The 12676-nt window shown below is 43.8% G+C and overlaps 1 protein-coding gene across 6 annotated transcripts in view; it reads right to left on the reverse strand.

Annotated features, from left to right (window-relative positions):
- ERG (ETS transcription factor ERG) overlaps positions 1-12676 on the reverse strand; it is a 215070-nt gene that overhangs the window by 6286 nt on the left and 196108 nt on the right. For all 6 annotated transcript variants that reach the window (XM_034752850.1, XM_034752882.1, XM_034752845.1 and 3 more), the window contains 2 exons: positions 9612-9680; positions 8129-8185 (listed from right to left, as the gene is read on the reverse strand). In XM_034752850.1, the coding sequence (XP_034608741.1) occupies positions 8129-8185; positions 9612-9680 (126 nt within the window). The remainder of the gene's footprint in view (positions 1-8128; positions 8186-9611; positions 9681-12676) is intronic.

The raw sequence follows: 12676 nt of genomic DNA on the forward strand, positions 1-12676 counted from the left end.
GGTAAGAACCTCACTTCTTCTTGCATCTGAAGAAGTGAGGTTCTTACCCACGAAAGCTTATGCTCCCAGTACTTCTGTTAATACTTGGTCAGTCATTTTGCTGTGAGAATAATATATGTGATGCTGTCTAGCAGTTGCCAGCTCAAATCAGAGCTATAGGCCAATTCACTTTTGTGTGAATCTCAATGAAACGTTATGTGGGCTAGTAGGCATAGGCCAATTCACTTGTTAGACTAGAACAAAAGGGGTTGTTATCACTTACATTTACATAGCATATGCCCTGGTAATTACATTTGCTTTGCATTAATGAAAACTAGTGAAATGCTAAGGTTATTGCCTTCGCTTATCTATAACCAGTTCTTGGCTATTACATTACATATATCTTATGTATACCCTATAATTAGATAACCTTAGATTTAAGTGCGTGTTAATGTTAAAATGTTTGGTGTGAACTTCAGGAAAACTAATGAAAGAACGTTATTTGCTGTTGCTCCTCAAAGAAACATTGCATATGTTAATGAAGGACTTAATGGCTGTGAATGAAGAAGCTTGTTCACTTCAAAGCCAGGGCCATTAAGTAACAATGGGAATTCACAGACTGTCTGCATTATTTATTCTTTCTCTAAGGAAGGACTCATATGGGTGAAGACACCTGTCAGATTGTCTTCTGGGTGAAGGATCTATGGCCTTGGCTACACTGGCGCTGTACAGCGCTGCAACTTGCTGCGCTCAGGGGTGTGAAAACGCCCCCCCCCCAAGCACAGCGAGTGCAACGCTTTAAAGCGCCAGTGTAATCAGAGCCTGCAGCGCTGCACGCTCGCTCACAGCGCTGCAAGCTACTCCCCTCAGAGAGGTGGAGTACACACAGCGCTGGGAGAGAGCTCTCGCAGCGCTGGCGGCGCGACTACACTTGTGCTTCATAGCGCTGCCGCGGCAGCGCTAGAAAGTCCCGAGTTTAGCCAAGGCCTATAGCAGGGGTTCTCAAACTGGAGGTTGGGACCCCTGAGGGGATCGCAAGGTGATTACATGGAGGGTCGTGAGCTCTCAGCCTCCACTCCAAGCCCCGCTTTGCCGCCAGCATTTATAGTGGTGTTAAATATATAAAAATGCTTTTAATTTTAAGGGACTGTCACACTCAGAGGCTTGTTATGTGAAAGGAGTCACTAGTACAAAAGTTTGAGAACCACTGATCTATAAATACTGGTTTAAGGGAATGATCCTGCATCTCTGAACTATTTTGGATTCTAACAGGGTGGAATACTGAACAAGTGGACAGAGATGCCGGAATTACACTGGGCAACCCTGAGGAACTTTTGGAAATCTAGCAAATTACTACAACTCTCTTAACATTTTGGACTTGCAAGCTTTGACTCACTGGTTAATGAATGTTATCTGCTTTAACCTCTCAATTACTCTCATTTCTTTTCTTAACTAATAAACCTTTAGTTGGTTTACAAGAGAAATTGGCTTCAGCGTTGTCTTTGGTGAGATCCAGACTACCAATTTGACTTGGGGTAAATGACTGGTCCTTTGGGGTAGGAAGTAACCTAATGTGATGTGTATTTGGCATACTGACCAATATCATAAAGTCTAGTTTGTCTGGATGGCAAAATGCACTGGAGAGCCTAAGGGAACTGTTTGTGACTCCATGGTAAGACTAATATAGTAATACAGGAATGCACATTTGTTACTGTCTTGGTGAAATCTATTATAGAACATACCACCAGTTTGGGGTGTCTGCCCTGTTTTCTGACAGTCTGACTTAAGATTGACACACTCAGTTCTGAGCCACATCAGACAGCGTGTCAATAGTTTAAACCTGCAAATGACCCATGTCCCACACTACATATAACAAAGTAACAGATCCTGCCCTAATGGGCTGTGGCCTCTATTTCTGTGTAACCTAGTTTGTTTCACATCATTTGTTTTTGTGCACTATTTTTGCATAAGCAAATAGCAGAATTTACGAATGCAAAGCAAAACCTTTAATGTACAAAAATAGCATCCATTAAGTGCTTTGCAAGTGCATAGCTGAATGCATGCAATGGAGGTTGGGTTGAATCGTCTATGAAAATTAGATCCATCAAGGAATATGCTATATAAGACCCATGCTTGGGATTTTCAAAGAAGCCAAAGGGAGTTAGGCACCCAGCTCCCATAGCATTTCAATGGTTCTTGCACAGAATTCCTTTAGGCTCCTTTGAAAACCCCATTCAAATCAAGAAACAAACGGAAAAGGGATTCTGTTCCACAAATACCAAAGCCAAAACTAGAGGGCAGTAGAAGAGCTTCAAGTCCTTCTCAGGGCCCTAAGTTCTCTGGCCACTTGACAGCTGCTCTCAGGTGGCTGCCAGTTTTACAGCCAAGAGGATACTCAGGTTGCGTTCTTTATAAATGTAAAATACTAATCATAGTGCGCACACAGCAACTAAATGTTCTCAAAAAGTTTACATAAATTAGCAATACAGTAACTCCTCACTTAACATCCGCCCGCTTAACGTTGTTTCAAAGTTACTTTGTTGCTCAGTTAGGGAACATGCGCGTTTAAAGTTATGCAATGCTCCCTTAAAACGTCGTTTGGCTGCCTGCTCTATTCACTGCTTGTACAATTTTGTGAAAGAGCAGCAACTTTACAAGGGAGCATTGCACAAGTTCCTCTTTTCCGCCTCCTCCCCACCCTCCCAGCGCTTCCCAGGTGCTTAGGACTTTCTTGGAGGGAGGGGGAAGAGCGGGGAAGCGCCGCGGTCTTCACTCTTCTCCCTCCCTCCAAGAAAGTCCTAAGTGTGAAGCTCTGGGAGGGAGGGAGAGGAGCGGGGAAATGCTGCGTCTTCGTCACTTTCTGGGAGGGAGGGGGAGGAGTGGAGACGCGGTGCTTCCCCGCTCCTCCCCCTCCCTCCCAGAAAGTCCTAAGTGCAAAGCACTGGGAGAGTGGGGAAGGAGTGGGGAAGGGCTGCGTCTCCACTCCTCCCCCTGCCTCCCAGAAAGTCCTAAGCACCGCCAAACAGCTGGTGGGTGGGGGGAGGAGTGGGGATGCAGTGTGCTCCGGAGAGGAGGTGGAGTGGGGGTGGGAAGAGGTGGGCCTGGAGCATCCCCCGGCAAAGTTGGCGCCTATTCTTCTCCGGGGAAACTACCTCTGCTGCTGTGAAGATGCTTCCTTCCTAGAGTCCTTGCCTGCAGCGGGCTGTATCTGTGTGGGGTAAACCAGGAGCACTTCCCAACCACAGTACAGTACAGTACTGTACAGTATATAATGGCTTTTGACTGCCCCCCCAAAATTTCCTTGGAACCTAACCCCCCGCATTTACATTAAATCTTATGGGAAAATTGGATTTGTTTAACATCATTTCACTCAAAGTTGCATTTTTCAGGAACATAACAACAACGTTAAGTGAGGAGTTACTGTATATTTCTTGAAAGCCTTTGGAGGCCCGATTATATTAAACTAAGAAATGCTATTTTGACAAACAACAATAATAATACTTCTCAAACCACATACATATAAACAATTCAAGCTAATGGAATGCAGTCATGCACATATTCTTATTTAGCTATAACAAAATCCAGAATAATGAAAAGTGCATTTAAAAAACACAGAATCGGTGTCTATCTGAATCCAGATTATGCTGCAGGTGTACTTCATCTCCCATTTCTATAATTTTGCCATTAGTAAAAGCCATTACTGACTCAGAATTTTTGATGTACTTTCTCATTCAAGGGACAATAACGTAATACTATGGGTTTCTGTCCCATACAATGAACTAATTGCTTTACAGCCACAAAACTCATTCACCTTTCAGGATTACTTGAACATAATCTGATAAAACTGATACTTTCTCCTGATAGTGAAAATCCTTCCAGCTTTCAGCCCTGTATTTCAGGAATCCAGGATTTCAAACTCTAGTAGGATTGTGTGAAGAATTCCAGTTTTATCTATATTTCTCCTAGATACTGAAATCTTCACTTCTGTACATTTTTCTGATGCTAATACTCCAGCCAGTCATTATGAACAGAATCCTTTGAAATCCTTAGATTCCACATTTTTGTACTTGAACTGAATATGCGTGCTTTGCTTAATAGCTCAATGATCCCCTTGAAGGCAACAAGACCCTTGTAAGAATTTGTTGTATCCACCAGGCAAAGTATTAACAACTTCAACAGAACTTTATTTACAGTGCAAGTCTCTTCTCCAAGCTGTAGCTGCACACTCTGTAACTCTCCCAGCTTCCTCAACTCCTCCCCCCTCCTTCCTGTTTCCTGTCCTTTCAGACTCCCAACAGCCAGTGCTCCCAGTTCTAATAATACAAGCAGCATCTAAACACCACATTCCCTCCTCTCTTAAGAAACTTTCCAAATTAAAATAAACATTGTTGTTCTAACCCCAGGAACAAATATGAAACAAGACACTATACCGTTGGCAGGAATATTACACTGAAAACACTGTAGATACTACATAACATAGTCTTTAGTCCAGGCAGGTGGTCGTCTGAGTCTAATAGACTGTCTCTCAAGGCCCGGTTCCATTTCAATGTCTTGTTGTGTTGGTTCTACAGTGAAGTCATCCAATGCAGACTGGGTGTTGGCATAATCTCCTCTTGGTGCATAGGCAGGTGCAAGATAAGCAGCATTCCATACCCACCCATCAGAAAGTCGACAGGTGTAAGGTCCCTTCTTCTGTATGATTTTAAGAAGAGCTGTGAATTTATGGTCCCCTTTGCGTAAGATTCCAGGTTTTCATATTCTAACAAAGGAACCACACTCAAACTTTGGTTCCTTAGCACTCCACCATTTGTCTGTGAAAGCCTTAGACTTTGCTTGGTTCTGTTCAACTGTCTTTCTCTCAGCATTACTTAGTGTCCTTGAAGCAAATGCAACAGTCCTCTCTGTGTTGTCCTCATGAAGTTGTGTGAGGACAACCCCAAGTCCATAATCAGAAGCATCAGTAGTTACAATTGTGGGCAATGCGGGACTGAATAATGCAAGTACTGGACTATGTACAATCAAGTCTTTCACTCTTTCGAAACTAATTTGTGCATCCGTTGTCCACAATAAGGTTGAACTTCTCCGTAGTAATTCTCGTAACGGTTCAATGACAGAAGCATAATTGGGAATGAATTTTGCATACCAGGAGGTAAGACCCAAGAAGGAATGTAAGGTTTGCAAATCTGTTGGAGCAGGAGCATTTGAAATTGCCAGGATATGATCTGGATCAGGTTTTAGTCCAGCCTGTGAAATTGTATGCCCCAGAAAGGAGAGTTCAATTTGTCTAAATTTGCATTTGGACCTATTGAGCTTGAGGCCTGCTTTGCTGATGCAGTTTAGTACAGACTGCAGGTTATTGTCATGCTCCTCAGTAGTATTTCCAGACACAGTAATATCATCCAAATAGCACTGAACTCCATGTTGATTCTTCAGAATCAATTACATCATTTTTTGGAAGGCACTTGGGGCTGATGCGAGACCATATGGAATACGTTTAAAACAAAATAGTCCCTCATGTGTAATAAATGCTGTGAGGTCTCTGCTGTCTTCATGCAACATAACCTGGTGGTATGCGCTCTGCAAATCAAGAGTAGAAAACATCTTTGCTCCACGGAATTCTGCAAATACTTCTTCTATGTGAGGAAGAGGATGGCTGTAATCACAATAGCTTTATTTGGCTCCCTTAAGTTCACACAAAGGCGAATGTCTCCACCCTTCTGCGTTACTACTATAGGTGAAACCCATTCCGAGGAGTTAATCTCTTCAATAATGTCCTTTTGAACAAGTTTTCTAAGTTCCTCTGAAACAGCTTCCCTGACTGAAAATGGTAAGCGCCGTAATTTCTGTCGTACAGGCATCACATTATTCTGCATTTCAACTTTATGCAGAAACCCATAAGTACAGCCGAGTTTCTCCTCAACCTGGAGTTGGGTCCCAGCTGAAACTGGTGTGTGTACCGCAAGAGTGCTTTGCTGAGGAAGATCAATTCGTCCATTAACTACCCTGAGATTTAAAGCAGCTAATAAATCTCTGCCAAGGATATCAGTGCCTTTGTGGACAATGTAGAACTCCGCAGTTACACAGCGATCTCCAAAAGTACTATTGCTGGCAGGCAGCCATGTACTGGAATATGGTTTTTCAAATAGCATACCTAGGGTTACCATATTTTGAGCCTCCAAAAGGAGGACACTCCACGAGGCCCCCGCCCCAACTCCGCCCCCTCCCCTGCTTCCCGCGAACATTTGATTCTTGGGAAGCTTGAAGCAGGTAAGGGGGGTGTGGGGGGGGAGGAGGCGCGGCCCAGTCTGGCCCCCCCGGCGTTTCCAGCCTGGGCCGGCCCGGGCCCCGGGCCCCCAGCCGAGACCCCCGGCCCGCCCAGCACTGCCGGTGCCCGGCCCCCGAGCCCCCAGCCTGGCCCCCGCGCCCCCGGCTCGGCACCGCTGGCCCCCGCGCCCCCGGCATGTCCCGATTTTCCCGGACATGTCCGGCTTTTGGGGATTTCCCCCCGGACGGGGATTTGGAGCCCAAAAAGCCGGACATGTCCGGGAAAATCCGGACGTATGGTAACCCTAAGCATACCAAGTGAAGTTTGGGTTCAGTAAGAGGCACATCTTTAGTAATGCAAATAGATGGAATCAGGTAGTATAGATACTGCTGAGCCAGTGTCCAACATTAGCTGAACAGAGTGTGATTTGCCTGAGGGTATGGCAGAAACATTTACAGTGCACTTTATCTGTTCTGGAATATGTGCAGTAGTGATTTTGTCTACACTCAGCACAGTAACATCTGGTATTGTAACTGCATGCACCTGTTGATTGAACTGGCTACTGCGACATACTTTAGCAAAATGCCCAATCTTTTTGCAATGATTGCATTGAGCTACTTTTGCTGGACATCCTGTGTACCTTGCAAGATGTTGTGGGGATCCACAGCGAAAGCATGCGTTTACTGTATTTTGCATTTCCTGGCTGAGTGGCTTTTCATTAGTTTTCCTTTTGCAATTGTTTGTCTGCAGTGATAGTGAACTTTTCTGCAAAGGAGTCACAGCCTGGACTAGGCCTCCTGTACCCTGGCTCATTATTTTGGCTTCAGCTGTAGCTGACTCAATCCGAGTAGCAATGGTTATTGCTTTTTCTAGTGTAAGGTGTGGTTCTAGAAGTAAGCGTTCTCTTACACGAAGCGCGGTTGTTTTCTCAACTGGTCTCTAATCATCTCATCTGCCATATTCCCAAAGTCACACGTTGCAATCAGACTCCTCAGGGAAGCAATATATTGCATTATAGTCTCCCCTGGTTTCTGCTCACACTGGCGAAATCTGTAGCGATTAGCTACTACATTCACTTTTGGCACAAAAAAGTTCTTCAATGCAGTGAGTGCAGTCTTATATTTATCATCTGCAAGGGGAAAAGTGTAAAATATACATTGCCCTTCTGCTCCAAGGCAGTGGATTAGCAGAGCACGCTTTCTTACTTCAGAAATCTCTGTAGCACTGATTGCAAGCAGATAAGTCTCAAACATACGGATCCAGGCAGTAAAAGCAATTGGAGGCTCACCTGGGCTTTGCAGAAAGGGTGCAGGTGGGTTCAGAGGCAGACGATCCCATCCTCATCGCCAAAACGTTGTATCCACCAGGCAAAGTATTAACAACTTCAACAGAACTTTATTTACAGTGAAAGTCTCTTCTCCAAGCTGTAACTCTCCCAGCTTCCTCAACTCCTTCCCCCTCCTTCCTGTTTCCTGTCCTTTCAGACTCGCAACAGCCTGTGCTCCCAGTTCTAATAATACAAGCAGCATCTAAACACCACAGAATTACTAAAAGAAAGTCACAATGAGTTGTGACAGTATGTTGGCAACTTGGAGGTCCACCACATCCAACTTTCCTGCAAATTGTTAATTTGTATTCTTGAATCTTTGATTTGTAAATCACGGGGGGTCTCAGTTTGAATCACCAGTACACCCAAGACACGAATACACAATTCAGCCACCATGGAGGATGCTGCAATGAGCCCAGCCACTATGAGGGGATCTCTGCTAATTGCTTGCGTCTGCTCTTGTAGTTGGCTATTTGTTGGCAGACTACAGTGCACTTCAGATCACATTTAATATATTCCATTTAACCCAGATCCAACTTAAATAAAGTTACACACACCTAACTGAGGTCGCTGGTCTTCTGTTTTGGGCACTGTTGATGATGATGGTTGGGTAGCTGAAAATAGAAAAATTCATACATTTATCTATTTTTTCTAGTTTCAAAATCAGTCACCAAAACTGTCTTACATTGGATGGACCAAAGTAATCACTGGCACAATAAGAGTCAACTCACTGGACTTCAACAGCTCAGCACTTGGTGATGTCAACTATGAGATTTGCCCTGATATGTTAAACTGATCTGACCTATTCATGCTCCCATTAAAATAAATGCAAACATGCCTGACATGCCTGTGACTTCAGTAAGAGCAGGTTTGGGCCCTACTGGAAGGACACAGTTGTTACTGATAATTACATCTGGCATAATATTCACATGTTTATTGGACTTGTCTGCTAAGACAGTATCAAATATGAGAAATTCTAAAGCAGAAAGTCTTCAGCTTGAGGCAAGTTCTGTCACTATTTGACTTTTTCCAACACGACATATATCTGTTGTTTTCTGTCAGAGATACTGATGTAGGGTGGAGAAGAAACAATGAATTTCTCCTAAATAACGTACATGTAAAGTTACTTTTTGGAGGGAGCATATACTGTATAAATCGCAAAGAAGTGCCTCTGTTCTTCCTTATACATGACTAACCCATGCAGGGGAGAGGAAAATCTATGAGTTCTAATGATTTACAGATAGTGTTTCCTCTGATTTCTTCCATTGTGGTAGAGGAGGGGTGTCTGTGTGGTTTCCCTCTCCCCCAATAGAAGAAGCTAGTGTTTTAACCCCTTTTTCCTTGTGGATCTCATGGCATCCACTGGCAATAAGGGGCTTGCACTGTGCTCTCCTGCAGGTTGGGGTGGGGAGAATCCAGAGGAGTCCAGCTGTGGCCTGCTCCCTCCAACTTTGTGGAGCTAGAATCCCAGACAGTCCCCATGAAGGAGCTTTCTTGGAGTGGGAAGGGAAGGGGACCATTCCACAGAGGCAGAGCTCCCCCTTAAACTCCTCTCTGCTTGCAGTCATAGAAGAGAAAATGGGACCCCAAACCTCAAAGAACAATCTTTAGAAGGAATACTCAAATCACTTTTAAAACATTTCAACTACTCAGTAAGTATTAATCTATTTTTTCTACAGAGTCTACAGTGCTTACACTCTATATCTCTGTTTGATTTATTGGTAGAGCTGAGGATCTTACATTGATCCAAACTCTTACTACTTTTCTTTTCCCGAGTGAGTAATATCAAAAATAGGCCTACTGTAGGTGGATTTTCAAATCTGGGTGCCTAAGTTTAAAACACCCAAATTCTTATTTAAATTCTCAGACCAGCCCTTTGATACCCAAGTTACCAGTTTCACACACCCAAATAATAGTTTGAATACCCAAACGCAGAATTCTGCGGCATAACATAGGTGTTCAAGTTTGAATTCTATTTCCAGAGGAGATACTCCTGACATGAATTAGGCCCCTATGCTAGAAAGTAAGCAGATGCTTAACCTTTTGATTGAGGAGCAGGGTGACTATGACTTGTCCATGCAGACCTTCTGGCTTGTTCATACGATAAATCTGTAGAGAAAAATAAATTGTCTTAAGTATATATGGCATAAAGTGTGACACATTCTTAATGGCTAAATCACTGGACATGGGAAGGTTATGGAAATGAGAAGGATCCCCATTGCCACGCCCCTGATCCTTTTAGTCATCTCTCACCCTGACAGCTGCACCCTGGCCTCCCTAACTACCTGCCTCTTTCCTTTCTCCCCTGCAGTCTACTCACCATGCCACTGCAAAAATATCTTCGCCCTCCCCCATTGCTGTGACCATGTCTCTTCTCTGGCTTCTTGTCTCCTTCCACCTCACATTCACATGTATTGTCCTCATCTTCCAGGGTCTCCACAACTCTTCTCTTGCCTTTAACATCTCCCACCCCCTCCCTCCACACACACACACACACACACTTCCACTGGGATGTAGGGGAAGGGACTGAGCAGGCACTTTGACAGCTCATGCTAGAGCCTGGCTGACTGGAGTGGGTTCAAGGATCCCTGGGGGTTGGAGACAGGAGTAAGTGTTAGTCACTCAAGTGAGATTTCCCATCACTGTTCGTCAGATGAAAGTCTCTTCTACCATTCATTGTTTTAAGAAAATGGATTTTGGTCTTTTTGCTGCCTTGTTAGTCTGCTGCTGTCACTCCTCGAGAGGAGGCTCCGTAGCTGCTGTTTGCAATGTGGAAGGCTTGAGAGCTACATATGGTCACATCCAGTGAGAATATTAGTGGGGACAGTATAGTACTGGTCTTGTTATTATGATGTTCCACTAAGTAACTACTAAGACTTTTGATAAACTTCATTTTCTTTTATTTAATGTGATGTAACTTTTTAATAAAGAAATTATTTATTCTTATTCATCACAGAGCATTTGGAAGGATTTGCTCTGTAACTGAGGCAATGGCTAGTCCGGATATCCTTTGGACCCAGTGGGGCTATGTTAAATATCCTGTACCTCTGCTATACCTACATCTCTGCCCTTGTCTCCTACTTTTTCCTGTGCATGTGCCCTTTACTCTCTTAACTCTGCTGCCTTCATTTGCCTTTTGTTCTCCCACCTATGGCTCCTTCTTTTATTCTTATACTGGATACAGCATTTCTCCTCTTGTGCACCAAGCAATCTCACTCTCCTTTTTCAGAATCATTCACAAAACCCACCTCTTTTTGGCTAACAGTTAACTGATGGCTTACACTTGAGTATTCCCCATTGTCATTCCCATAAAAACAATTTCAAATAGTTGCTAAAAGAAACGGAAACACCCTACAAGTTAACATGACAATGACAGCTCACATGTCTGTAACCCTCACAGTGCAATGCCACGCAACCACTTCAGTAGGTGGGAAACAATGGGCTGGGCGGCAGTGACTGGGACAACCCCAGTTGAATGGGGATGGAGAACACACAGTGAGGGGACACAGGAGTGTCCAGCCACTCATTGGCTAGCTTGGGGATGAAGGGAGCTGTGTGGTTCCTTGTCCTCCCCTTTCATTAATTTCAACCTTAGTTTGGGCCATATGGAGCCTCTTTTTGCTCTGCTCCAGTAGCTATAATATATATAATATACTAACTTTGGGCCTGTTTTGAGAGCTCAAGAAAGGAAATAAAATACACCTATTGCCAAATCAGTGCTGTATTAAGGTAGGAGCATAGACTCCTTTGGATGGATGGCAGATTCTTAATAGTGTCTTAGCTTTCTTTTAGAAAGGTTGTTTGACAGTCTTTAAAAATGCAATCAGGTAGGAAGTAGTGAACCAGCTGAGAAGGCAGTTTGACTCTGAGTGTGGCTTTTGTATATCTGCCCATTCTCAGACACTACTAGAGAGCGAATTGAATGGAAACAAAGTGTAATATGTAATTCACAACCAAATTGCCTTTAATTTATTTAGTCTGTTTGGCTTGAGTGTATAACTGGCACTGCCATCACTGTGGTCTGATGGAATCTTACACTCTCAAAATTTCGGTTTTGCTGAGATATACACTTTTTATTCTGTATTATATTTTAAGTAACTGTGCCTTGTTATCCTTGATTTTTCCAATTTTATACCACATTCTTCTCTTGTGGAAACATGGAGAATTGGAGAAAATAGTGCTAACTGTATAGGTATTTATCTCTGATCTGAGTAACTGTATACAGTACTATTATAATTATTTATTATAGTACAGTATAGTCGCACCCAGAAGCCCCAATCAAATTGGGATCCAATTGTGCTCAGTACCATTAAAGCATATAGTTAGAGATAGTCTTCTCCCTGGAGAACTTACCATCCCAAAGGAAAACGAAAACAGACAAAGTTTCAAATTGTGTGCTGTGCCCAGCTTCTACTGCACACAGCGGAAACGGAGGGGGTGCTGTCAGGGAGCTGATCCTGATCCTCTGCCCAGCTCTGGATGAAGATTAGAGCAGCCTGGGGGCTACTCTAAACAAGTGCTAGGTGGCTATGATCCACAATGGATCATAAGCCAGCTGAGGACTGTCAGGGTGCCACCTACTTCATCCACTCCCCTTTGCTTGCTGCTGCCAGCCTTGTCATACCTATATCCTCCACCTAGAAGCCCTGTGCACCAGGAAGCATCGTGGGAGGTGCACAAGCTGGCTATGCTGCACCTGCTGAGAACCCTTCCACGCTGGTGGTATTCCCAGCCAGGTGTATGTGACCAGTGTGTGCAACATCTTGAGCTGGGCCAAAAATCTAGCCCAGAGGGATGAGGAGTAGGACACAATATACAAGCAAAGGGGGGAAAAGGTGTTGTCAAGTACACGTGTTGGTAGTTCCAATTTTTCCTAACCCTTCACTCTCCCACAAAGAAGGTAGGAAAGGGGAAAAACATGAAACTAATGAGATATGTGCCTGTCACCAGCCAGTCTGCCCTCCTTCCCATTCTTTGTTTGCTTTCTTGAGAGGGATGGGGAGGGGGAGTACCTCAGATTGTAAACTCTTGTGTAACTGTATATAAAGGGAAGTTGCATGGCACTTGTGCATCTGCATAGAAGTGCTAGTTGTTAGAATTTTATT

The sequence above is a fragment of the Trachemys scripta genome, chromosome 1, assembly GCF_013100865.1.
Source record: "Trachemys scripta elegans isolate TJP31775 chromosome 1, CAS_Tse_1.0, whole genome shotgun sequence".
Lineage (NCBI taxonomy): Eukaryota > Metazoa > Chordata > Testudines > Emydidae > Trachemys > Trachemys scripta.